Source organism: Amphibalanus amphitrite, unplaced genomic scaffold, assembly GCF_019059575.1.
Source record: "Amphibalanus amphitrite isolate SeventyFive unplaced genomic scaffold, NRLGWU_Aamphi_draft 000093F_arrow, whole genome shotgun sequence".
NCBI classification, from domain to species: Eukaryota; Metazoa; Arthropoda; class Thecostraca; order Balanomorpha; family Balanidae; genus Amphibalanus; species Amphibalanus amphitrite.
This window is the reverse complement of record NW_024881589.1, coordinates 200,911-228,383: the sequence shown is the minus strand read 5'-3', so window position 1 is coordinate 228,383 and position 27,473 is coordinate 200,911. Positions and strand designations below refer to the sequence as shown.

At 50.0% G+C, this 27,473-nt stretch overlaps 2 protein-coding genes across 7 annotated transcripts; one reads left to right on the top strand and one right to left on the bottom strand.

The window, feature by feature from the left end:
- The first annotated feature begins 813 nt into the window (after window positions 1-813).
- On the top strand, window positions 814-15,686 carry LOC122380231 (dnaJ homolog subfamily C member 9-like). The gene is made up of 8 exons (XM_043363216.1): window positions 814-866; window positions 1,204-1,554; window positions 1,692-1,716; window positions 5,442-5,568; window positions 5,839-6,108; window positions 6,379-6,590; window positions 14,984-15,071; window positions 15,402-15,686. Exons 1-7 carry the CDS (start codon window positions 814-816, stop codon window positions 15,038-15,040), a joined length of 1,095 nt encoding a protein of 364 aa, XP_043219151.1. The 3' UTR covers window positions 15,041-15,071; window positions 15,402-15,686.
- Window positions 15,687-16,890: 1,204 nt separating this feature from the next.
- Window positions 16,891-27,426, bottom strand: LOC122380243 (vegetative cell wall protein gp1-like). Of its 6 annotated transcripts, none has more exons than XR_006256304.1 (7): window positions 27,215-27,421; window positions 24,417-24,527; window positions 20,335-20,560; window positions 19,655-20,063; window positions 19,242-19,341; window positions 17,503-18,116; window positions 16,891-17,414 (listed from the first exon to the last, which is right to left on the bottom strand). XR_006256304.1 is itself a non-coding variant. In XM_043363231.1 (6 exons), the coding sequence occupies exons 4-6, from the start codon at window positions 20,039-20,041 to the stop codon at window positions 18,049-18,051; spliced, it is 555 nt and encodes a 184-aa protein (XP_043219166.1). In that variant the 5' UTR covers window positions 20,042-20,063; window positions 20,335-20,560; window positions 24,417-24,527; window positions 27,229-27,426; the 3' UTR covers window positions 16,891-18,048. The 6 variants fall into 6 exon arrangements, 3 of the variants coding, with proteins under 3 accessions (XP_043219166.1, XP_043219167.1, XP_043219168.1); XR_006256303.1 differs by having other exon boundaries at window positions 27,229-27,421; XR_006256305.1 differs by lacking the exon at window positions 27,215-27,421 and adding an exon at window positions 27,126-27,195.
- Between the last annotated feature and the right edge of the window lie 47 nt (window positions 27,427-27,473).

Sequence of the window (27,473 nt, the reverse complement as noted above, 5' to 3'; positions counted from 1 at the left end):
TAGCGGTCATTTCTTTCACCTATTTACTCATGCATTGATTCAATCATTCGTATAATGATAATGTACGTTTTCTTCACTCACTCCTCACTCATTCATTCATTCATTCACTCATTCGTTCATTCAGTGGACACAATATTGAGTGGTCATATGTATTTCGTCTAAATTTCTGAGTCTGATGACGTCATCAGTATGTATGGTCAGTAAGGCTTAGACATGTGTTCAAACGTCAAATGATATTTGATATAATACTAAAAAAAGAAATGAGCATTATCGGTCTTTTTTAGATCTTTTTGTCCTCGGTGTTCAGCTATTCTCGGTTTCATTTAAACTATATGTCACTAGAATTGCTTAAATCTATTACGTCATCAATCTTTATTTTTGCTTGTCTACTATAAACATTACTCTTTTGGCGCCAATCGAATGATTTCGTTTCAGTTTGTGTCAAGGCTATATAAACCAGGTAGACCGCTCCGGGAAAAAAGTTGGAAACAATAAATTAGTTGCGGCATTCCCTGATGACGCGAATGTGGGTCAGCGGCCGGCGGCCGCTAACACTGTATGAGGATGAATGCACGGAACTTTTGCTTGTTGGAGATTGCGCTAGGCAGTTAAATGTTAATGTTAGGATATGTTTCGAAAGTAAATTGAACGACGCTTCGAACGCCGTCATTGAATTTGCGATACGACGACTATTTGTTTAGTTAGAGACGGCGAACTTTTACCTTCCGATCGCGCAGGGAGGCAATATGGTGCCACACTGACGGTTTTAACGACAGCTCAAAATTCTTTTGAGCTAAAGAGCTGAAATTTGACATGTCCAGTCTTTTGATCAAGTTGGATCTTCTGGTACAAGTCGCATATTTAAGGTACGTCAGGTTGTTGACCTATGTTGTCGCTCGTGAGCCTCTACACAGTCCAAAAACAACGCAATTTTTGAACACTCAGTGCCAAGAAATCCTTCACAGAAAGATGACACTTGGCAGAAAGAATAGCTGTCGGTTTCTTACCGTTCGTATGTGTCGTGTTTTCACAAGAGTTTAGTAAGGTCAGGTCCCTCACGTCACCTCCCCTCATAGCTCAATAGGACTAGGTTGCAGAGTGGTATGTGTTATCTCTCATCTGTATGGTAATGCCAACCTATCTCTGTTTCAGATCAGATATGAGCCCGGAACATTCGTGACTGTACCGTTCCCTGTGTTCCAGCGCCACCGTCGGCTCCCCCACCTGCCGCCGCAGCTCCCTGCGCTCCGACGTCACCGTCAGCTCCCCACCTGCCGCCGCATCTCCCCGCGGCGCTCCGACGTCACCGTCAGCTGCCCGACCTGCCGCCGCATCTTCCCCGCTCCCCCCGCCCACCACCTCTCCGCGGGGCGACGACCAGGCGACAGCGTCTCGCACTCCCGTGACTCGCCCTGCCGACAACTGGGACGCCCCCCACAACGTCGAGCCGGCGACGCCACTTGTCGGTCACTCGCCCGTATTCGCCGACGACCCGCCTGTGTTGCCGCCCCGGCAGCGACGTCGTCCAGCGTACCTGGATGACTACGAGTGTACGTGAGCTGCGAACCATACCTGTAGGTGGATCGTGTTTTGTATCTTTCGTTGAGTTTTCGGGTAGAAACTGGAGGGGATGCAGAGTGGTATGTGTTATCTCTCATCTGTATGGTAATGCCAACCTATCTCTGTTTCAGATATGAGCCCGGAACATTCGTGACTGTACCGTTGTCTTTCGATAATACAAGTCAAGAGCTCACGAATGTCGTATTGATCATAGGTTTACTATCATCATAGAAGCGTTTATATCAATCGCCGGAAATCTTAGCCAATCCCACTGGACACTGGATCCATACCCACATGGGGCCCTCCTGACTGGCCACTCCCTCTGAAATCCACAAAAACATTGGGCTGCGGCCATGGTTATGTATTAATGCTTTTCACTAACAGAAATACAACAACTTCAACCAGCACAGTGCACGCCGCCACAACAGTCCGACCCACGTCCCTGATATCGACTAGCACTCGGCCGGATGCACATATGCGGAGCCAATCAGTCCGAATGTGACCTGCAGCTTACAATTGCTGTGTCGCATGGCGCATATGGCACAGGACGATTCCTAGCAGCTGTTGGCTGGAGTGGAGAAACAGCACGTTGCGACACACCGCGCCGGCGACAGAGCTCAGCAGGGCTGGTTGGAGGCTGGAGCCGGAGGTAAGGGCGGACACAGGCACAGACATTGCACGACAAATAACAGGATGTCAGTTAGGGATATAATTCAAGACGAATGATTCAAGACGGACTGAAATAATGCACATTTTGCTCACTTGGATACCAACTTCAAACTTGACGTTTATAGCACCACGGAAACAATGGCCACACAGGAAAGAAACAAAAGATGAGGTGTTTTTAACTGAAGGAAGTAAATAGAGGTTGCATATGATGGAACAGCCCGAAGTGCAGACAAGCCCATATTTTTGGTAATAGCTATCAGCTTTTCACTGCATTTCACAACTTGACTGATGGCAAGGAATAGCCACTATGAGTGGATTTGCCTGATTAAAAAATTGGTTTTGGCAGCTGTCCTACTCCTCTTCTTCCTTCATCAACTACTGGACACATCTGAAGCATCATATAATATAGGTAGCACCAATGTCCATAACAAAAGCTTGCAAAGTAGTTTTATGAAGCCAAGGGAAATATGCCTACATCATGCATGTAAACTCAAAATTACACATGCATGTCAAAGGAAGCTTATGTAAAGAGAAGAGTTGGCAAAAGCATTTCATAGTTAAAATTATTTAAAACTGCACACAGGGCAAACATAAAAGCAGCAAGTGTGCTGTTCTGTTATGCTAAGAAATAGTCCAAAACAAATTACATTTTTTCATGTTTGAACTGGTTGTTCTTCTATGCCACTTCATCCATATTTTGATTACAGATGGGCTGTTGCTGTAGGCTGATGAAGTGACACTTGATTGCCTTTGTGCGAGCTTCAGTTGCAGCCTCCTAGGTACTGCACTGGAAAGTAGATTGAATTAAATGCCTCTGAAAGATAGGAATACAGGCAAAGTTAGCTGTAGTATTGTCAATGATAATAGACATGACATTTTTGTCCTTTGACATTCATTTGTTGAAGTACAAAAAGGTACAAAATAAATTGGTTTGTTTCAAGACACGCACACTGCACAAAGCCGCACAGACATAACACAGGCATATGAAATTGGTACACATAAAACTTGATGATTTAAAAGGTCAAAAGTCGCAATAATAATTGAAGTAAAATTTACAATCACAATCATTTGATTTAAAATGACCTGACATAAGTCACAAGATGCAGCGCTCCTATTCACTTAAGAAAAGTTTTTTACGCTTTCATTATCCTCCACAAATCAACCAGCTTGATACCAGGCTGTGCAATAGTGTGTACATAACCCCATGTTGCCATTTTATTAGAGCAAGTGGGGTTACAACAACAATGCTAATGTCAAACCCACATCTGCAACCCGTACTACAGTTTCAATCACCTTACAAGCACACCTTCTGGCAGTTTGATAGGCAGAATGGTCACTACTACTTTCTCCTCATATTCAACACATATTTCCTTTATAAAGATACAGTTTAGACCTGGTTATGGCAAGCATTTTCGAGAAAAGATATGATAAAAGTCCAAGACAAAGGTCGAGAGAAACAACACCAACATAAAACACCGACTATATAGCACTAATACTGCCAAATTCATAAAAATATATACATGACTCGATCAGAAATTAACTGTAGATTTCGAAAATGGTGTCAAATGCCACTCAGATACCCCCATTCGCATATACGAAGCAATAAAACACTGACCTTCAATTCCGCGTGCCATTCTCCATAGGCCACTGTGTATTAAATAACGCATTCACTGATCGCAAAAAATGAGACCCACATATGACGCGTTTGCTACCAGCCAATCAGCGCTCGAGATGCCGAACGCTGATTGGTGGAGAGGGCCGTCGTTAGCAGTCCATTACACGTTATTTTCCCTGAACATGTGCGTGAGCGCTGATGCTGCTCACGGGTTGTTGCCATTTTTCGTAATGCTGAAGGCACGGGAGCGAACCCCCCTGAGTTTGTGTATGTTCTTGATTGGGCTTCTCGGGCGTTTGTGTTTGGTAGGCTGGGTCAGTTTGTTTGTTATTTTTGTATAATGTTTTTATCGATAGAAAATGGTTAAACGAAGTAACAGCATCATCTTGAAATATGTTTAAATTAAATGAATAATTAGTGAAATTCAAATCGGCCGGTTATCAGATTGTTGAGTTTTATTTAAACTATCAAGCATGAAACATGTTTGCTTTCTTACAAATTTGTTATTATTTTCAGAAGCATTTCAGTTGAGGTGTAAGCACCGGTATTAGTAGGGCAGACGTCACACGAAGGTTTTCCAACAGTGGAGACAAACCTATGACCTACATTGAATGCTAGGAATACCTATCACAAATTCTGGTTCAGCTGTCTGAGTGATGTCCCTGGTCTGGTTCATAATGAGTCATTGGTTTTTATTAAGTTGTTCAGAGGGGTGTTCACGGGCACCGCACACTGCTGCGTGCGGTGTGTGCGGTGCGTCCAGCAGGCGTGGGGGTAGGGGATGGGTAGGCGGCTCTGACGTCACGGCTGCGTGCGGTGGACGGTCCGCTGTGGCTAGTCCCGACCGGCCACAGTGGTCGCTGTGTGCGGTGACGCAAGGCTGACGTAGGGACGCAGTGGGCGGAGCTTGGAGGCTGTGTGCGGTCCGACCGCACACAGGGTCTGTGAACAGCCTCTGGTTCAAGTGTCTGGCTTGGTTTAATACTTCAAGTCATTGGCTCAGGGATGAGTTGTCCCAGTTCAGGTGCCCCTGGCGGCATTAGTAGAGCAGATGTCACACGAAGGTTTTCCAACTAAGGAGAGGTGCTGTAGGTTTGTAGGTTGTAGGGTAGGTTGTAGGTTGTAGGTTTTTAGGTTGTAGGTTTGTAGGTTGTAGGTTAGGTTCGGTCAGGTTAGGTTAGGTTTGTTTAGGTTTTGTTAGAAAGAAGTACCTCCAGGCATAGCACCTCTCCTTGGTTGGAAAACCTTCGTGTGACGTCTGCTCTACTAATACCCCCCTGGCTTGGCCCAATAGCCATTGGCTCAGTGTTCTCTTATTCCAGTTGAGATGTCCGTGGTTTTGTTCAGTAATCATTGGTTCAGTGTTCAGACTTCAGCAGTTCAGGCTTGGTAGTCATTGTTTAAGTATTAGTTTGCCTGTTTAAACTATCTCTCTGGTTTCACTAGTGACACTGTTTTGTCTTTATCAGGAAACCTCATTCAGCAGCTGCTTATTTTGGTGTTTTCCTTCCTTTGCTGGTAAACTGAGTTGACCACCAAAGAGCAAGCAGAAAACCGGAGAGGAAGAAGATTAAAAGTGTAGTGACCTGGTGACTAGTGCCCCTGTAACCACAAAAGGACACAGAAGAACTGCAATGTCTTTTCTAGAGAATGCAAGGAGTTGTTTGGAAAGGATGACTTGTATTCCATTTTTGGCTTGACAAAGGATGCTTCTGAAAAGCAAAGTGAGTACCCACATATTGCCTGCTCATTCAACCAGTGTAATGCAATATACACAGTGTCTGCTTGCACCAGTCATGGAAGAAGGTTTGTAATATAGCTTCAGGTTATCACTAGAAGCCTAATTATTGTCAGAAATATTCCACCCAGTATCGTCAAAAATGATGGTTTGAGGTTGGAACTGCATGCCTGCCACTTGCTCCATATTGTCCCAAAATTGAATTAAGCTATTATTTAACCTAACCTACCACGTCTGTTTCTGCCTCTCTATCCAGTCAAGAAGGGCTACCACCACGTGTCGCTGAAGGTGCACCCGGACCGGGTGAGCGCCTCCCAGAAGGAGCGCGCCACCGAACAGTTCCAGGCGCTGGGCCGCGCATACAGCGTGCTCTCGGACCGAGACCGGCGCGCCGTCTACGACGAGACGGGCTGCGTCGACGACGACGACCCTGTGGAGCAGGAGCGCGACTGGGCCGACTACTGGCGGCTGCTCTTCAAGCCGCTCACCATACAGGACATCGAGAGGTTCGAGAAGGAGTATGTCGGTGAGTTGTCGCAACTTCTGGGTAAAAAGATATGACTTGATAAGCATATGCGGACACGGCCTCATTACTTTTTGTTTTACTTGCATATCGGTTGCATGCAGACAAACCGAAACGGAGAACGGTCGACTGTTCAACAGTGCTCAACCATGTAGTTTTTTTGCCATTGTCGGTTTTACGATTTTTTCCCTGAAGTTCACCCTTCTCCGATCTTTCTCCGAATGCGTCGGTGACCGGTAAAACACTACGATGACGAGCCACGTCTGTCGGCAGGCTCGGCGGAGGAGGTGGAGGACGTGCGTGCCGCCTACCTGGCCTGTGACGGTGACATGGGCGGCCTGCTGGACCGCGTGCCGTGCGCCTCTGTCGACTCCGAGGACCGGCTGCGGCAGTTGGTGCAGGGCCTCATCGACTCGGGCGAGCTGCCCGCCCTGCCCGCCTTCACCAACGAGACTAAGGCCAAACGGGCCGCCAGGAAACGACGGGTCAGTCACGGATATGATACCGAAATCGTCCATATGACGGTTGATATGTACCTATTATGTACAGGGTGGAAAGTAATTACGCGAACATACTTTTTCGTCTTATAGCAATGGAAAAAGCGGCGGGTGACATGAAAATTTCATCCTTTCATCTAACTTACTATTCCAACAGAATCCATCTGTCTGTCTGTCTGTTTGTGTGTCCGCACATCGTGTAGTGGGTTCAATTTGTTACGGCTACAGGGCAGACGGTACGGCGTAGGGGGCTGAAATTTGCACACCTTCTAGGTGACAGAGCGGGTCAGCGCCTTTCCTAGGTTCCGACTCGCTGGGGTGCACGGTTCGCGCGTGGGGCGCGCTGGAAGAACGCCAATGAAATTTTGATCGGTTCTTATATCTTCATTGAGAGCCGGGGTCGACAAATTTTGTGAACTAAATGCATGCCGATCGGCGGCGGGTGCCTCGCATTGGCGGATGGGCAAGTTTTAATTTGAATAAAAAGTGGCCAGAGAATGTGTTGATTTTCTTTCAATGGGAGCAGTTTGTGATACGAGTTTACAAATGCACCGCGTTTGCCGCAATGCGCCACAATTATCTCAGGGCGTCATTTTTGCCGCAAATCGCACAGTTTTGTCAAATATGGTCCGATATGGGTGCAATTTGGTGCAAAGATGCTTGCTCAATCACCGGGTGAAAATGCGCCGCGTTTGCCGCAATGCGCCACATTTGTCACAAAGCGCCATTTCCGACAAATACGATTAAGCGTAATGGAATGGCACGAATAGGGGCAGGGCTGGGAACACTTTAAGTCTGATATTTTAGTACTGATTGGATCCAATTATTCTGTGACCTGACATGACCCAGCGGTGTTGGTAGGGGTAGTGGTAGGGGTAGTGGTAGGGGTAGGGGTAGTGGTAGGGGTAGGGTAGTGGCAGGGGTAGTAGTAGTGGTAGGGTAGTGGTAGGGGCAGTAGTAGGGGTAGTAGTAGGGGTAGTGGTAGGGGTAGTGGTAGGGGTAGGAGTATGGGTAGTAGTATTGGTAGGGGTAGGGGTAGTGGTAGTGGTAGATGTAGGGGTAGGGGTAGGGGTAGTAGTAGGGGTAGTGGTAGGAGTAGTGGTAGGGTAGTGGTAGGGGTAGTGGTAGGGGTAGGGGTAGTGGTAGGGGTAGTGGTGGAGGCAAAAGTAGACCAGTGGCCCGGGCTGATCCCATCGGACGGAGGTGACCTATGTGACCTGGCCTGACCCAAAGTGACCGGGACTGACCCCTTTGACCCGTATTGACCCCGTATCACCCAAATTGCATCCAACAACGCCCTCAGAACAGTTATTTTTTACATGCTCTTCACATTTCCGTCCATATCTACGCTTCTAGACAACGCATCGACATGAATCAAACACCATTCGAAAGCAAATCTGCCGCCCGGTGGCAAAAAGCGTAAAGCAAAAGAAGCAAGTTTTCAGGAGAGCCGATTTAAAGTTGTTATGGATTATTAGGAATTGTTTGGGCCCTCTCTGTCGTACAAACTTCGAAATAGCACCGTTGTAAAGCATTTCGATCCAGCATCAAGGCAGTGTTACTTAAAAATAATAAATCGGGCCATTACAGCAGCATAACGGCCCAAACTTCTTTGCCGTCCGCTGAAATGCACAACCGGCCAATAGCACCGTAACCAAAAAAGCGCATTGTCTCTGTATGTCAGCCAAAAAAGCGTAAGATGTGATTTACGCTTTTTTACCAGACTTTCCTCAGATATATCGAGCACAGCACGCTTTTTTAACCATGCGTTATATGCATTAACTCACGAATGTTTATATTCTTAAACATTCATAAACACGATTTTTATTTACTTCCTTTTGAGGAGCAGTTTTGCTCACGTTTTTTGCAACACTGAGTACATGCGGGACATACACCAGAGGGTTACAGGGCCGAGGCACGCTCTTGGGCTCTCTAGGCATCCTGTCCCTGGAGGGGGAGGGGGGCACCGGCTAGGGGCGTCTGTAGGGTTCAAGGCGGATGGTACATATCGGAAACTGTTGACACGTACGCGAAACAAATGGGAGCTAGGCTGCGGGGCACCGACCCTTATGAATATTATGCAACACTGCCATGTTGTCGGTGTAGACTGTTGTCTCGGGCGGCACCTGCAGGGCCGCGATGAAGGCGGCCAGGTACTCTGCCGCGTAGATTGGCAGGGGCCTCTCGAGTGGGATCGCTAGGGCTGCCAAGTTGTCGGCAAACCCGAGCTGGGACGGCGTGGCGTCCACCGCCACGCGGTGGTCGTGTTCCCGGAACCAGTTGTGGTAGTCCTTGTAGTCGAAGGACCACACTGGTGGTTCCACACACCGTCGTGAGCCCACTGCTTCAACCGTGGGCCCTTTGGAGGGTAGCCACGATGAGCTGGAGAGGCAGCTTTGCAACGGGCCGAACCAAGTTGAGATATCCGGACTGTCGGACAACTGTTGCGCTTGGTGCTCGGAGAGAGAGCTGATCTGAGCCAGGGCCCGCAGAATCCGGCGTTGTAGGCGGTCTGGGATCGAGATCCGTCGGTGGTTCAAATCGTTTTGAAGGCCCAGGTAGGTGAGGCTCTGCGAAGGATCCGATGGATTCTTTCTTGTTGATCTGGAGCCCGATATCCGTGAGCAGCGCCGGGATGCCGAGTAGGTGTTCCGGCTGCGGCGCGTAGAACAGGAAGTCGTGCAGGTATACACGTACCTTGGCCTGGACGAGTGGGAACCTGTTCCTCATATATTTGGTCACGCTCTGCATTACCAACTGCATTATGGCCGGAGCGGACGCCAGGCTCATCGGCAGCACGGTCCACACGTACTCTTCACCGGTGGAGAGCCGAACGCCCATGAACGGCTGGAGGGCCTGGTGTAGGGGATATGGTAAAACCCATGTTGCAGGTCCACTTGTATAGCCCACTGGGGACTCTCACATTGAAAGAGGTCCAGCGCCCTGGCAGGTAACAGGGCGGAGGGTTCAACAGGTCTTGAGTCGGGTAGAACTGGCCACGGGCCTCCCGAGGTATAAAGGTCCGAGCACCTGAGGTCAGGCTGGAGGCCACCCGGTGATCCTGGGCCACCACCGGACTCACTGTGGGTCGGTCGTCTATGTCCACCTCGTGTTTGGGCGAAGCTGCTGTTGACTGTGGACCGCCGATGAACGGCAGGGGCGATTCGTCGTCATCGTCGGCGTCTTCCTCTTCCTGGTCGTTGTCCTCTTGGTTCTGGTCCTCGTCCGGGTCTGGAGGTCCAGAGGCGACTGCAGGGGGGGCGGCTGCTGTGGATCTGACTCGGCGTCCTGGGCGGGCAGATTCTGCAAGGCTCGAGCTTGGTCGGCCATTTTCCTAATCTCGGCGTCTGTGAGACGGCGGAAGTGGTCCATGAAGCGCTGCGGCCTGGGTGGAGAGGGCTGCAGCTGCGAAAGGTCCACTGTAGTCGGTCCCCGGTAGCTATCGTCGGAGTCCGACTCAGACGGCGTGGAGGCCTCCGGCGGGTCGCCCGTCCCGCTGCCGCCCAGCACACTCTCGAGATCTGACAGCTAGGGCAGGGGGAGGGCGAGGCAGGTACCGGCCGGGTGAGGGAGTCAGCAGCTGGTGGAGGTCCGGGAGCGACCCAATCTCGTCGATGGTCAGCTGGGACTCTGCACTGATGAGGGACCCCGCAAACGAGAGCGTATCATCGTCGCGGGGGAGAGGCTCGTCCGGAGCAGGTGGTACCTCATCTGCTGGGACGTCAGCTGAGCGCGGCCGCTCCGGAGCTGGAGCAGGAGAACCGCTGGCTGCCGTCGACGAGGGAAAAGCCTCTGGAAGAGGCGCCCGGCCACCGGCTGCCAAGCCGGGGGGCCCTGGGGGACCCGGCTCACGAGCTCCGTCGGCGCGGGAGAGGACCGGAGGGACCGTTGCTACAACCCGCACCGTCGCGTGCCAGGCGCCATTTACTATTAATGCGCACCGCCCGCGGCAGCCGCTGCCTGCCTCTTGCGACGGCGGCGACGGCTGGCAGCAGGGCCGGGGCCACACTCTCGGCACATTGTACCTGAGGGGCCGGGGCTGGTGGCAGGTGTAGTACGGGGCGGGCGGCGGCAGCTGGACTCCTAGCTGCAGTAGTTCCAGGCCTGGAAGTGCGGTTAAGGCAGCCGCCCAGCCGCGGTGGCCGACTATGACGAACAGTTTCAATATGTCTTGGAGAAACTGGAAGTCCTGGATGTCGGCCGGGGCTGTAGCCAGTAGGAGTACCCGGATCTTCTGTCGGTCCCGCGTCTGGTAGTTGTCGTTGATGAGTCGTTGAACTACCAGGTAGTCCCGCCCTGTTGGTTGAACACTGGCGGGGAGCACCAGTGGTGGGGGCCCGTCCATCGGGCGTAGGTTAGCCGAACCCGGGCGCGGTGTCGAATCTGGTTGCGACGGCTCGGCTGGGCGAGCCGGAGGGGGCGGCTGCAAAAGCGCCGCCACTCGACGGGCAAGCTGGTCCAGCTGGTCGTCTCCGAGAAGCACCGGCTGGGGGGCAGCTGCGCCCGGCGGGCTGCCTGTCGGCTGTGGGCCAGGTCGAATTGTATCCGGCGAGCGACGTGGCTTCTGGTATTCCGCGAGGGCGTGTCAGCAGTTGCGAGGGATTGCTGCGAAGTTGAGGGCGTATTGGGCTGACTTCGACCCATCCGCCCGAGGAAGTGCGGGATCCGTACGCGGGTAGGCACTAGAAGTGCGCCCCGCTAGGCCAGAAGCGGGAGCCCGCCGAGATATTGGCACAAGATTGTGCCAACAACAATGCAAATTTGCACTTATTTGGTGCCTCCGTTAAAATTTTAGCGAAAAAAAAACGTATCTTGACTTGACTCCATTTTTAATTGCAGCCAAAAAAGCGTGCTGGATGTTTTGCGCTTTTTTGCCTGCATCAAATCCGCTGCCAACGGGAGGTTACGCTTCCGCTCATTATTGCTGTTAGTCCTTCGTAGCAGGAAGAAAAGCGCGTGAGCACATTTACGCTCCCTTGCCTGCAAGCCGGATCACTTTATCGAATGTACACGCTTTTATTCCATTAAACATGCATTTTACGCCTTTTTGCCTGATGTTGCATGACTTTAAAACTATGCACTCGCAGCACAATAAAGTTATTGCACATAATTCGTGCAATATTAGTGATAGCCACCTAAGGCCAATGTCAAGAGATGCGTTTCGTTACGCGGAAACGAATGATATCAAAAAGTCATATTCGCCCAAATCAAGTTACGCTTCTTTACCTCCGGGCGGCAGAAATTGGCTGGTGCCGCAATTTTTGCTACCACGCAGCAAAGCAAGTGGCGCAGCCGCTTGTATATTCCTATTTATGTGCGATACACTGACAAAGGCGTTCAGGCATAATTGACATGAGCATGTTTTAAAGTCATTTTTTCCCAGGAAATTAGTTATGTATAGTCACTTTTCGGATTATCTCTGGGATAATAATATATAACTCACAAGTCCATATATTTCGGATGATGTTGCTCACCCTTGGTCACTGGACAAAATAAAAACAATTACTGCTTGACATGAGCATGTCAAGCACTATTGGCCAAAGCTTAGTCCACGCCTCCTGGAGCTGTCTGGTGAGGCAATCGATGTTGGTGGCTACTAGCAGCTCTTAGACGCTCTCCTGAAGAGTCGCCTGGATATTTTTGATCAAATTGAGGTCTGGGCTATTCCCAGATTGACCATTATATGCCCAGAAGAAGAACAGGTTCTCAAAGCACCAGTCTTGCGTCTTTTTGGCCGTGAGAGGAAGGACTTTATCAATCATGAAGAAGAATTTCTTTGCGTCGGGCACAAAAGTGCGCTCAATCATTTTGCCCCTTTTGGTGCATTGGTGGATTAGATAAAGAGACTCGTCTGAAGGATGTTCCACTAGTTGTATACTTTTTTTTGGTTGCCTTTTTGGCCACTACATGCAATTCTGACACCATCCGGGCGCTCATAACACGCTGATGTGTGTTCCTTTGCCGGATGTTTGAAGGTTGGGACGGGCGGACGTCGGACACATCAGCAGCCCCCAACGCGTTGTTCTGCAGGTTTGACGGATGAAATAGCTTCGAAGATGTCTCACCCAACCACAAAGCCAGCTGCCTGTCCTCCTCTGTTCAGGTTTGCCGGTCTTTAGAAAACTTAAATTGACAATCCTGCTGTTAATTCATGAATTTTGGCCATCTCGATTGTTTGTACGGCTTAATTTTCGAATTTTCACGGATTTATGTATGAATCGTGATATCGTGATATCTTAGATCGGGTACCCGGCCATAGTAAACCATTTCGCCTGTTTTCGGATCGACTGTTGTCGTTTGGTCGCGGAAATGGTGACCACCCATTCGGCGCCTGAATTCGCCGAGGTTTTACTGCCGCCAACGGCTTTGCTTTTTAAGTCCCGTAAAACGGGGCGACTTTGGACAGTTTTGAGACTTATCGGTGAATATCTTGTAAACTACTGTAGATAGGAATGTGAAACATGGACTATTTGTGGGCTGAGTCTGGCCTTATCCATCCATGGTGTCAACAAAAATTAGGTATAGCCATTTCTCTATTTTTTAAAAAATGTCTGGTGTTCAAAGTCACCACGCAATGGGGTGACTTTAACAGTCTGTGTTTTTCATCATTTATCTCATTAGGTGTTCAATTTCTCGTGCCGATTGAGGTGGCTTTGAACACCCTGATGCTTTTTAAGAAAGAGGCCAAAAACATTTATACCTGCAAAAGTCCTTCTGGGGGCAGTAGTCAAAACAAGGCGAGCTCATCAAGCAAAAACACAACTTCTTGGAACAGCCTCTGCTGATGAATCAAACATCATATTCACAGAAATTAGCACACAGACAGTGAGTAAAAAGAAGCATCTTTCATGGCAAACACCTTACTTCCTCACCTTAAGACTTGCATAGGCACTGTGGAGCAACACTCACAGGATATGAAATCACTCGATTCAACTCAACTCAAGTGTAATGCATGCACTCGACTAGGCCTGTGCATGAAATACACCTGAGAACACCTGAGTACAGAATATCCTTGGACACAGTTAACACTTGACACCCGACTTAACACCTTAATATTAACACTTAACACTAGGTACAGTGTACACCTGCTAGCGTCAGAACACATCAGTCATGAGTTTACCCCGGCATCAGTTTGTATAGTGAGAGCTCCTCACTCTTGAAGTGGAGCCTGCCCCTCCTGTCCATGTCAGGCTGGCTTAGCCTGCACACCAGCTGGTCGATCTCTGTTACACCCCTATCTTGTAGCGCAAAATGTATGCAGTGTATTTTGGTGGGGTTGCTTTGATCAACATGTCTTTTGATCAACAAGTCAGGCATGCGTGTCACCGGGGCTACATTGAACACGTTCAAAGTCACCCCAGCGAAGTTCCAAAAATGTCATGCTTTTACAAATCCCTTCACAGCATTGGCCATGCTCAAGCAAGCTAAAAAATTATGATGGGGCATATAGGCCAACCATCAAATGGCAAAAATATGTCATTCCGTTCCATGACCATAATGACTAGTCCATGCCATATGGAAGTTTACGGGTATATCTCAAAAGCTAAAAACATTGATTTAGTTTTGATTTTTTACTCATATGTACTAAGGTAAATATCTTCCAATATGTCATGTACATTTTCAAAAATGTGCATTTCTGTAAAAAAAACATGGCTGCATTTATAATTCACATTTTTAAGATATTTGTGATTCCCTCTAAGAAGTGAACGGCGTTCAAAGTCACCCGGAAGTTCAAAGCCACCCCAGTTTACGGTCCTCTTAAGTTTTATTATGCTTCAACCAAACGTGTAATTGAGTAATGCTGGTGCCGAGACCGTTCCGAGTCCCTTCCGCACCAATCCCCAAAATAATCACAAACGCTTTCCCTGGCAACACCAAATTGCGATCTTTGCACATGTGTGGTCTTGTGCAGCGTATGGCGTCTGCACCATTCGAAGTCGAGACGTGTTGTAGACCTTCCAAGTCATTTTTCAAAGTAAGGTCACTTTTGGTAGATGAGGCGACAACAAACACGACCAATCATGTTCCATGACAGCCCGCGCTCATACAAAATCTCCACTGACGGGCGAAATTGTAAGAAAATCCATGTTCGCGTAATTACTTTCCACCCTGTATGCACAGTATCGTGGTTCGGCGTAGTATCGAGATGTTGACATAGTTAAACTATCCGTAGTCAGTATTCTCACATAGTTTGCGGAGTAGGGACATCAATGTTGAATATTGTATGTGCACTTATATCCAACTCCGAAGACATTAGACAGCCGAATATGGGATATACTGAGAACATGTTTGCCTGCTGTTGAGCGTTTTGTGCCCATTCCTGTCGTGAATCAGTCATTTATCTTTAAATCGATAACCGTCCGTGGCTGCTGTGCCCGCAGGCGATGGCTGAGGCTGCTGAGGCTGAGGAGAGAGAAGAAAAAGCTCGGTCTGGGTGACGGAGATGGATCTCTGCAGGCCATGATCATGGTAGGTGAATGGACCGGGTGGACAACGAGTAGATGGGGTGGGCTTTCTGATTAAAATAAAATTCCTATTTGTCAGCGGTGCACTCGGCCTCAGTACAATTTGCCGAATTTATAAGCAATTTGAAAGAACAAATGACGATCCTTGCTTTCTGGTGAATTTTCTAGAAAGCCATTGCTATCATCGCACTGACTGATTTATTCGTTTTGGACAAGCACCTTGCTAACGCTTAAGCAGCCACCTCGTGACTCGTTATATTCATACGTTTTGTGCGTGAATTCCCTGATTGTGCGTGAATTCCCTGATAGGCTGACACTCCCGTTTGTGCTGCAGGCTCGCCAGGAGGCGCGGGGCGCCGCAATGGGCTCCTTCTTCGACCAGCTGGAGGCCAAGTACGCTAAACACCGAGAAGAAAACCAAAGCGCGGAAACAAAAGTCGAAATGAACAAAGAATGAGTCAGAACCGGAGAAACTCAAGATGTGATGACCGTGGGAGCCAGAACTGATATGATGTATCTCGGGGGGGGGGGGGGGGTACATATTGTGACAGCAGGGGTGTAGTGTTTTTCCTAGTCGTATGTCATCGTCCGCATCTCATGAAATACATTTACATTTTTACCGCATGTCATGGCGAGGAGCTTGCCAGTGTAATCTTGATCAGCGTGGCGCGCACTGAACGCTGCAGCGGTGATGGGCTTCCATTCGGTTCATAATGCCGTTCAACTGTGTAACGATATGTTTAACCCTATTAGTGGCAGGCTCCTGGCTACCCCATATTAGTGGCAGGGGGGGGGCTGTTTACGACCCCCCTTGATATCTCGAGATCTAACCGGCCGATTTCCAAAATTCAAACGGCATTCGATTTGGCTCAACGAGATCTACATTTCTAAAAAAAAAAATAAAATTGAAAAATGTCAATAGGGGGGTAGAGGGGGGTAAAAACGTGCAAATTGCAGATACATTTTAGACTGTTTATCACGGCCAGGTTTCTGAACCAATCTTAACGCAACTTTTGCCGATCGATAGAGAATGAACCAGGAATTCACATGGATCCTAAAAATATGCATTTTCAAAAATCATAGGCGGATACAGATCATTGAGATTGGGGGTACACAAAAAGTATAGTAAATAAGGTTTTTGTTGGTACCGTTTCTAAAAAGGGTGGCAATGGTCATGTTATGTTACAATTTTCTTATGAGAGAACGACTAAAATTGTATTGGTCATGCATAGGCGGTGTCAGGGCACCTATGTTGGGAGGTAAAAAATAAACCCCTTTTTGGACGCCTGGATCCGCCTATTATAGCAAAAACGTGTCAAAAGAGGATGCGCAATAACTTTGTATATGTTATCACATGATACCTTCACTGTTCGTAAAACTGGTGCAGCATCGTGATCTTCGCCCAAATGACTCGCTTCACGAATAGGACCCCCTATTCCCAGTGCTCTGGAGCCGCCCCTGGTAAAGTTATGAACTTGAAATTTTCAGGGAATGTGCCCAATTTAGTTTTAGGAAAAGTCAGAAAATTTCAGCATCGTAGCTTCAGCGGTTTCGGAGATATTCCCGAAAAACCTGAGGGGTGGATAAAAACAACCCCCCCTGCCACTAATAGGGTTAACGTGTTTGAGATGGAATCAATCGTGTATCACCTCGCTCATGATACAACAGTTCCATGGAGTACGGGGTTGCTGGCTGGTGAGTTTAGTCTGGGGTTACGAAACGAGGCACGCATCGGTGCTCGCTGACTTAGTACTTTGTTTCTGCAGTCATATCCCACGCCGGTACCAAACACAGGACGAACACAACCTCAGTCAAAGACAGCGAACTATCAAACCTGTATTCCCGCCTCGGGCAGAGCAGACTCGTGTGATACACACTCCCTCACTCTTTCCTTCCTCCCGGACTCTCTCCTCACGGGGAGCCTCGAATGCGCGTCCCGGAGCCCACAGACCAGGTCATGGGGTCCCTCAATACATGCCGACCGGTACTGCACAGCGTGAGAGGGATTCGGAACGGCCTCACCTATAGGTCTACTGCAGATTGCAATAATTTAATCAATTCACTCTGATATGTCCTGATCGGTCATACGAAGCGATACGGCGGAATAGATTTTGATATTTGCCGTTGATACTGCATATCGTCTATCTGACTTGTTTTCGACTGATTGCATAAATGATTTGTCCACGAGGGGAATGACGCACCCATCACTGAAGAGCTCTTCGGCGGACCGCTCGCTCGCGATCACAGCTGGCTATGGTAAGAACCATTGTCAAAGAACACAGGAGAACACAGAACGTTAGTAGGCGCTCAGAGACGCTGGTTTGTGGAACGGTTGGAGAGCGGACGGCCGGGGCTCAGCCGCGTTAGAGCCGGCGGGAGCCCAGTCTCCCGGGCACGCATCTGCACCCTCCCGGCCGTCCGCACATAGGGCACGGTTGATAAGTAATATCGCCTCGTAGAGTCTAGGGTACCGTTATAGAACCATCGGAACTCAGTCCATCCGGTCGACTTAAGGGAGGCTCCAGTCACGGCCTGGTTGGCCGCGAATCCGCCCCACTCTTACAGATCTACCTCCTGCCTCACCACGACGGCTACCTTCTGGTATGAGCCGGCAAAGCTCCTCCCCGACCTGCGGTGTGTCACTGACATAGTCCTTCTCACCTCCTAAAATCTATCGCAGAGAGACGGCAGGGACCGCGCTCTCGCACCCATCACCAACGTTCGAAATAACAACACTGCGGCGCCCCGCCGGCCGCACGCGTTTATAGGATCGCACGCAGCCCTCGCGTCCAAGCGTTCCGTCGTCGTTGCGTAGCAGGCACGTTATACAGTTATATCTGTGTGTCGTTTTGTCCTGGCTGCGCCCGCAGCCACGCCGCGTCGGCCACTCGGTGCGAGGCCGGGCGGTCCTCGGGAGTGACCTGGCTGACCTGGAGGCCGGTGACCTCGGGCTGTCGGTGACCTGTGGCCCGCGCCGGCGGCTAGTCCGACTCGGACAGCTGCAGGTCCGTCAGCAGGGACGGCATGTTCAGGTTACCGTTCTGACGACCTGTCAACGGAGGAGGGCACGTTACAATACAGGAACGACCAGTGTACCAAAATCATATTTTTGCTTGGGTGTCAGAGGGGAAAATTGCTGACCAAAAAAAAAGTATTTACCTTAAGTATTTACCTTAAGTAAAGGTCATTAGATACCCTTTCGAGTAATAAGACCCTTTACTCAAGAGGCGCCTCCTCCTCTTGAGTAAAGGATGAAAGTGAAAATTGTCGGTCAGGTAAGGCCCAAAAAGAGTGGGAAATGATCAAAAACATTAATCTATCTACAATTGTGACAGATGTAAAACAACCATTCCCGCAATTGCTCCTTCTCGATGGGATTGGGAGTGGAAAATTGGGCTTGAAAACTGGAGGAGAAAGTGGAAAATGATTTGCATTTCGATGTCGTTTCCCACCCACATCTACAAATTTTGGGACACTGGAACGAAAGGCACTGGACGACATGGTGCCTATTTTTGCCAGGACACTGTGATTGCGCCAAGACACATAAAGCTCATGACTGGCGGATACCTTGGCAATGCTATAGCGTTGTTGTCAAGCCTGTGTAAGCCTTAAATAATTTATGCCACTCCTCGAGTAAAGCACATCCCTAGTCCCTAAACAAATATTATCCAGCATCATCACACCTTGCCTTACAGTTAGCCCCCAAAATTGATCAGTCCCAAATAGAGGTGGCAAAAGATGAAAATTTTGGGAACCAGACTCGAACCAGACCCGGCTGGACATTTCTGGAATCAGTCGGACCCGGTCTTAGTTGGAATCGGAATCAGTTGGACCCGGTACCCAAAAGTCAATTAATACAAACTTCTTGTAGACATCATTAGTTGCATCATGTATAACAGCCTATTTCCCACTGGGAATACTCATGAGCTACTGTGTGCAAAGAAACATTCACTTCATTCACTTCATATTTTGCAATAATGTGTAGTGTGCAAGATGTATAGTTTATGGTTGGACCCGGTTGGACCCGTCAGAAAATTTCCAGGAACCGGTCTGGACCCATATGGGTCCAGACTGGTTCTTTGGACCGGGTCCTCGGGTCCACATTTTGCCACCTCTAGTCCCAAAGCTGGGTATGGCGCTGTAGAGTAAAACGTTTATATGTACGGACACCCACCTGGCACGGGTCGGCTGTCCACATCCATGTCACTGTCGGAGCTGGAGCCCGAGTCGCTGTCACTGTCACTGTCGCTCACCGTGCCAATACAGTCGGTACTCTGGCGACAGAATATGTCAGGTATGGCGTCAGCGGGGATCGCCATGCAGCGCAACATAAAGTAGGCCAATATCAGAAACAGGAGTTTCAGGCCCCAAAATTGCGTCAAGCATCAAAAATAAATGGTCGTGTTTACACTAATTAACGGCAATACTCACTCTGATTGTATCCACGAATCATGAATGCCAACTTGCCGGGCACACGTTTAAACATTTTACCGTTGGCAATATTCAGTTAAGTAAATTTGCACGAAGGACGTATGTCTGCCAACATTAGTCGTCACCCCTCCCCCCCCCCACTCCCGTCCGCCTCACCGGGTTGCGGGGCGGCGCGTGCGCCGGCGCGGCGGGCGGCTGCTGCTGCTGCGGCGGCGGGGGCGGCTGGGGAGGCGGGGCGGCCTGCGGCAGCTGCAGCGAGGTGTCATCGTCCAGCATCCCCAGGATGCTAGGCATGCTGCCGGGCGCCGTGGCCGGTGGTGGGGGCGGCGGCGGCGGCTCGCGGCGGGCCGGCTGCTGGTGCGGCACCGGGGACGGCCGGCGCACAGTGGGTGAGGCGCGCGCAGACCGAGAGGGCACAGAGTGTGGCGACAGGCGCTGCGGCGGTGCCGGAGGAGCCGCCGCCGCCGCCGCCTGGTGCTGGGAGGGCGAGGTGCGCCGCGCCACCGGGTCGATAGGAGTCAAAGGCCGCGGCATGGCCGGCATCCGCGGCGTGGGGCCCTCCGACCTGCCGGGCCAGTGAAAGAACAGACCGTGGTCACCGGGGGCATTGGGGTGGAGAGAGACACAGCGTCAAAGGCTCGGCAGTATCACACACCAATTACCTAATAAACACCAAAACCAGACTCGGCAGCATTACGCTATCAATTCGTTAGTCATATCGTTGCATTACAAAATGCAAACATCGAATGATACACAATATCACCGAGACACGTGTCACAATCTAATCATTCACCACCTTTACCCCCTAATCCGCTCCTCGTAGTATCGTCACCCACCTGGTCTTCTTGACCTGGATGTTCTCAGTGAGCCTCTCGAGCCTGATATCCCCCGTTTCATGGTCGACTATCAGCACACATTCCTTCTGGTAGGGCCGGCTGTTGCCGCGGTAGACGGTGTGGTTGGTGCCCTCGATGTGCGGCACAGTCACTGTCACACTGTGGTTATCACCCACGTCCACTGTGGCTGTCTTGGACGGGTCCACGGAGGCCGGCTTGAAGTCATCTGACGGGGAGAGGTACGGTGAGCTGGAGTCATACAGTGAGAGAGTCACACGAGGGGAATGTAAGCGGGCGTTATGGTGCGGTACGTTAGGAAAGATAGGGAATAACTGGAGGGTAAGGAGGGGATCGGGGGAATCCCCGTGATGGTACGGATGTCGAAGTGAGTGACGGGGAAGAACAAGTAGTCATCGGAGAGATGTTGAAGGGGAGTGGGGGCGCCGAGGGGGAGCATTTGGGCATTGTAGGGGTGGATAGGTAAGCCGAGAGGTTACTACAGATAGCATACTGTAGAAGGTAGCGAAAGGCCTGCGTGACGTGCGAGAAATGGAACCAAAGCAAAATAATAATATCGGCCTGGCAGCACTGGCATTATAAACATTGAACACGTTATTCGATAAGGTAAAAACGACCATTAAAAGTGATTGTCGGGTGTCGATGACGCAATCGCCTGGCCACTGATCACCCAGATGGCGTTATTTGAAATGCTGATGAAATAGTTAGACGTCAGGGAATTCATTACAACCCATCAGTAGAATCGATTTGTCTTCTAGTTTCCCCACATGTGACGCTGTGGCTCGGGTGCTGCTTCCCCAGACGTACGACCAGGGGGATGGCAAGGCACCATCGCACCTACAACTAATGACAATCATCGCCAGCGCACAGAACAATGAGCAGATGTGGTTACAAATAGCGCCCGCCCACCGTGCAATCCTCGCCCTGCCAACAGGCGACTCTCGCCTGTCTAGCGGGTTCATCCGTCACCGGGCGACACTCGCTCGTCCACCCTGTCCACGGTGTCCACCACAGTCTCAGTGGTCCGTACTCCACTGAGACACCCCTCCCCCCCACCTCAGTCTCAGTGGTCCGTACACCACTGAGACACCCTCCCATCCACCCCACCTCAGTCTCAGTGGTCCGTACACCACTGAGACACCCTCCCATCCCCCCACCACAGTCTCAGTGGTCCGTACAACCACTGAGACACCCTCCCACACACCCCACCACAGTCTCAGTGGTCCGTACACCACTGAGACACCCTCCCACCCACCCACCACAGTCTCAGTGGTCCGTACACCACTGAGACACCCTCCCACCCACCACCACAGTCTCAGTGGTCCGTACACCACTGACACCCTCCCACCCACCCCACACATCTCAGTGGTCCGTGCTCCACTGAAACACCCTCCCATCCACCCCACCACAGTCTCAGTGGTCCGTACTCCACTGAAACACCCTCCCATCCACCCCACCACAGTCTCAGTGGTCCGTACTCCACTGAGACACCCTCCCATCCACCCCACCACAGTCTCAGTGGTCCGTACTCCATTGAAACACCCTCCCATCCACCCCCCACAGTCTCAGTGGTCCGTACTCCACTGAAACACCCTCCCATCCACCCACCACAGTCTCAGTGGTCCGTACTCCACTGAGACACCCTCCCATCCACCCCACCACAGTCTCAGTGGTCCGTACCCATTGAAACACCCTCCCATCCACCCCACCACAGTCTCAGTGGTCCGTACTCCATTGAAACACCCTCCCATCCACCCCCACAGTCTCAGTGTCCGTACTCCACTGAAACACCCTCCCATCCACCCCACCACAGTCTCAGTGGTCCGTACTCCACTGAGACACCCTCCCATCCACCCCACCACAGTCTCAGTGGTCCGTACTCCATTGAAACACCCTCCCATCCACCCCACCACAGTTCAGTGGTCCGTACTCACTGAAACACCCTCCATCCACCCCACCACAGTCTCAGTGGTCCGTACTCCACTGAGACACCCTCCCCCCCCACACCACAGTCTCAGTGGTCCGTACTCCATTGAGACACCCTCCCCCCTCCCACCCCACCACAGTCTCAGTGGTCCGTACTCCACTGAGACTCCCTCCCATCCACCCCACCACAGTCTCAGTGGTCCGTACTCCACTGACACCCTCCCCCCCACACACACCACAGTCTCAGTGGTCCGTACTCCACTGAGCACCCCCCCCCCCCCCCACCACCACTACAGTCTCAGTGGTCCGTAATCCATTGAGACACCCTCCCCCCCCCCTCCCACCCCACCACAGTCTCAGTGGTCCGTACTCCACTGAGACTCCCTCCATCCACCCCACCTCAGTCTCAGTGGTCCGTACACCACTGAGACACCCTCCCACCCACCCACCACCGTCTCAGTGGTCCGTACTCCACTGAGACACCCTCCCATCCACCCCACCACAGTCTCAGTGGTCCGTACACCACTGAGACACCCTCCACCCACCCACCACCGTCTCAGTGGTCCGTACTCCACTGAGACACCCTCCCATCCACCCCACCACAGTCTCAGTGGTCCGTACTCCACTGAGACACCCTCCCATCCACCCCACCACAGTCTCAGTGGTCCGTACTCCACTGAGACAGTCTCCCATCCACCCCACCACAGTCTCAGTGGTCCGTACACCACTGAGACACCCTCCCACCCACCCACCACAGTCTCAGTGGTCCGTACTCCATTGAAACACCCTCCCCCTCCCACCCCACCACAGTCTCAGTGGTCCGTACTCCACTGAGACTCCCTCCATCCACCCCACCAAGTCTCAGTGGTCCGTACTCCACTGAGACACCCTCCCCCCCACACACACCACAGTCTCAGTGGTCCGTACTCCACTGAGACACCCTCCCCCCCCCCCCCCCACCACCACAGTCTCAGTGGTCCGTAATCCATTGAGACACCCTCCCCCCCCCTCCCACCCCACCACAGTCTCAGTGGTCCGTACTCCACTGAGACTCCCTCCCATCCACCCCAACTCAGTCTCAGTGGTCCGTACTCCACTGAGACACCCTCCCATCCACCCCACCACAGTCTCAGTGGTCCGTACACCTGAGACACCCTCCCACCCACCCCACCACCGTCTCAGTGGTCCGTACTCCACTGAGACACCTCCCATCCACCCCACCACAGTCTCAGTGGTCCGTACTCCATTGAGACACCCTCCCCCCTCCCACCCCACCACAGTCTCAGTGGTCCGTACTCCACTGAAACACCCTCCCATCCACCCCACCACAGTCTCAGTGGTCCGCACTCCACTGAGACGCGCATTGTAACAGGACTGTCTAAACGCGACCATTAGCGCAGCTCTGGAAGCTCTCGAATGGCCGAAGTTTGACAAGATGTTGGAGGACCGAGACATAGCGATGCTGCGTAGGTTCTCTCGTCGGATGCGCCGCCATCTCTAGCTGGACTCGTGATGCGTCGCTCTGATGTGAATAGGAGGTCACTCGCGGACATGTGGGGATCAGCGGACCTGCCTAAAATTAGAACAGAGCGAGCTAGGCGTACTTTTCATTTTAAAGCAGTAAAATCGTGGAACGGTCTCCATCGTTAGCTTTCTGGCAACAAGCTGTGATGTATTTTGTGATGATTTTTTTGCGCTGCTCACTTTTTTTACTTTGTCTACTTTTACCCGTATGTGCATTCTTAACTTCCATTTTGCCATCTGAGTATCTTACTGGTACAGACAATTCTCTTTACTTTTATACTGTGCGTCATTCTTATTGATGTGTGTTTTATACCCACTTGTAGTTTTATAGATTGTGAATGAATGTTATGACGAGAGCACTGAAAAACCATTCACTGGAGGACTCAAAACATGATTGATTGATTGATTGATTCTCAGTGGTCCGTACCCATCGTCGCCGCCATCTATCCCCGTCCGTACATCGCGGTCTCAAAGATTCACTCACCACACCCGCCACACGTGGCCCCTATCCCGCCCACTCCACCTGTGTGGCTCCCTCCACTGTCCACCCGACCTCCGCCGCCCGTCCACCCGACCTCCGTGCCCTCCCCCCCCCCCATTTCCCCGTCACTCACAGCGCACGGAGTGGAAGGCGGTGCCCTTGTTGCCCTTGCTGAAGCTGGCGCCGATGACCACTCGTGGTCGCCGCTGACGCCCAGTCTATCCGCTATAGACGCCATCGTTACCTGTAACGAGCACGGTTCGTCAGGGTTCAGTGAGGTGCGACGTCGTAGTGAGTCAGAGCATAGATCGTGTCGGGTACGTATGTATGGGTAGTTCGACTCACCAACTCTTTCAGAGTGAGCCGGTCCCTTTCCCGACTCGCCTATTCAATTCGATCCTTAGTCAGTGGCGAAAAAACTTTGATAATCTAGGCATTCTCAAATGAGCTTTGTGACGTCGTGTATGGCCTGCAGAGTGGATGACAAATGATGATTTCAATTTTCAATAGACTGCTTAGGTATATGTATGCCTATTCAGTAAAACAAATATTTTGGTCCACCTGGGTCCGGGAACCAGAAAATGGTTCGACTTCTTCGCGATTATTCGGAGCACGTTTGAGGGTAGCTGAAATTTGGCATGCATGCTCTTTGTGTCTAGGCCGATCAAATTCAAACTAATTAAAGGGACTATCCCACCTTTAACATGGGGTTTGAGTTGAGATAGCCAAGTTTACGGCGAGGTTCAGAACCACTATCTATCTAGGTTGCAACCCCCGCGGCCTCTTGGTGTTGAAGAAATTCGTTCCCTTCATTTGAAAATGGGCCTTGTACAAGGCCCTATCTTCAACATGGAGCGACCGTTAGTGTGACGTCACCTCGTTTAGTCATTCTGATTTAAATGGGTTTGTGTCGTTGAAAAATCGCTTAAAACTTGGTCTGAACATTGTTGTGGTGCCTACAGAGTAAAAGAATCAGCTTTATGACAGTAATGTGGCCTGGGGAAAGGTATTTTTGGGCTGTGACGTCACTATTTGAAAGTTTGTGTTTGGAATACGGGAACCTAGATGTTTAATGAAAAAAAATGCCAGAACCGTGTTCCTGGTCATCCAATCTATAAGTCGGGCACAATTAACTGGTTTTAACAACATTTAGAAGGTGGGATAGTCCCTTTAAGGGCACGATCCGCTGGTGAGAAAGCCTTGGCGCGATTTTCGACAAGCACCTCGCCTGGGACGATTAAACTAGTCTCGCATACGCTCGAACGTAGTTGAAAGTCTGCCCAATGAAAGTTCAACACAAACCTAATGTGCATGAGGAGCTGGGCCTGTGGTAAACCACTGTTACTTGTACAGACTCCTTGAATTCCTGCAAAAGATTTACTGCATAGGAGCCAGAAACTATTTTTGCTCGACTGCAGACTTTTCATGACTTGAACAAATGAACTCACCAAACTGTCAGGGGGAGGGGCAACACCCCAGGCAATTGTTTCCTATGTCATTAGAAACACCAAATTCACAGGGCCCCGGGCAGTGGGCCCATAAGAAATCTCACCCTGTGGAAATTTGGTGACTCTGGAACTAGGTAATCAGGAGAATTGGGACATAAATCTCAAAATCTCTGCTAGACCTTCCCAATTTTTGGCACTACTGTTTTGCCATTACCAAAGAAAGACTGAAAATAGCATTACCAACTAAGTAAGTATGTCATGCAATCAAGTGGTAGGCAAAAGGCATGCTAATAAATGAAAATAGTGTATGGAAAAAGTGGGGATTCAGCATGCTTGGGTTGTACTGCTTTTGAATACCTACCTAGGTAGTACAAGTAATATGATTTTTATTAGTGTTTATATCATACCATTGAAATACAGCGATCCTCCAAGCTCATCTGACTGAGCAACTATTTTTAGGACTAGAAATGACCCCAAGTAACTACAAAATGAAACAAGGAAAAGGTGTGTGCTGCCCCTGCCCTAGTGGATAAGGCGTCCATCTCCTAACTGGTGGGCAGCGAATACATAGCCTGAAAGCTCCAGGTCATTTGACCTGCATCTACTATATTTATTCTCAGCCAACGGTACTGGTAAGTGGATCACACTAGAGATGGGATGGTCCTGACAGTTGACACTGTGCTGTACCACCATCTATCTGCAGCAAATTTCTCTGTTAACTTGATTCAAATTATCACCAATGAACTGGCGCGCGCAAGATCAGACTCAGGTGGGGGTCTGTGGTGTCATTCATACAAGCACTGCTTAGCGAGGCACCCACGCTCGCTCCTCACAGCCACCCATTCAACCTTCTACAAAATTACTTTGTAAAAAAAATCTGGAATATTTGTTGCATCAACAATCACCAGAAAATGTGCAAACCAGCTCATTTTTGAGTTTTGACTTGAAAAGAAAGCAGAGACATCAGATAAAATTCTTGAAATTACAAACTATGAAGCAATGGAACATAACAAAACCTAAGAAAATAACAAATCTTAGAATATCTTATGCTCAGTGATAGCAAAAGGTTAAGTAATTCATTCATTTGGTAGGTACAGTCTGTCTTAAAAGTACAGCGCAAAGCAACCGAGGATCCATATTCCATCAAGCCTTACCGACAAAGGACTGCTAAATTTGAGTCACCAAAGCAGTAGGCACTGGGCATCCTCGTCCATGCCCCAGGTCAATTGGTTCGGTGACTTTCAAATTATAGCAGGTCCTCCCTCGGTCAGGCTTGATGGATCCACCATTACTTTGTGCGGTACTTTTAAGACAGACTGTAACATGACTCATGACTACTTGATTTTGGAAACAATCGTTATCATTGAGCATAAACAAAAGGCATCCTAAAATACCTTCCTAAGTTGTTGTGCAGTTCATCGTATACGTACTTCGCTATTTACATGCTACAAAAAATTGCACAAGTACGTAGTTTGCAAATTACCTTAGACAACTTACCACATCCCGACCATATGGATCACGCACAGAAACAGACGGACGTGGGGAGCCTGAAGGCAAATTTGGGCAAATAAGCGTCAAGGAATCTACATTCTCACACAAACAAGTCAACATTAAAATAAAATATTTAATAATTACGTCAACAGTTTTGCAATCAATACCAAATCAGGTGTTTCGTTTTCAGGCTAATATATGATCGCTCTCTAGCGATTCACTATTCCTCACAAGATTCCTCAAATCAAATG

What these genes read in the sequence shown, in the direction of transcription:
- LOC122380231 (XM_043363216.1), top strand. Translation starts at nt 814, where the DNA reads ATGTCCAGTCTTTTGATCAAGTTGGATCTTCTGGTACAAGTCGCATAT. An exon ending in GTACAAGTCGCATATTTAAG is followed by an intron (nt 867 to 1,203) that starts GTACGTCAGGTT and finishes CCTGTGTTCCAG; the next exon opens with CGCCACCGTCGGCTCCCCCA. An exon ending in GGATGCTTCTGAAAAGCAAA is followed by an intron (nt 5,569 to 5,838) that starts GTGAGTACCCAC and finishes CTCTCTATCCAG; the next exon opens with TCAAGAAGGGCTACCACCAC.
- LOC122380243 (XM_043363231.1), bottom strand. Translation starts at nt 20,041, where the DNA reads ATGCCGGCCATGCCGCGGCCTTTGACTCCTATCGACCCGGTGGCGCGG. An exon ending in ACGCGCCGCCCCGCAACCCG is followed by an intron (nt 19,342 to 19,654) that starts GTGAGGCGGACG and finishes TTCTGTCGCCAG; the next exon opens with AGTACCGACTGTATTGGCAC. An exon ending in GGACAGCCGACCCGTGCCAG is followed by an intron (nt 18,117 to 19,241) that starts GTGGGTGTCCGT and finishes CTCCGTTGACAG; the next exon opens with GTCGTCAGAACGGTAACCTG.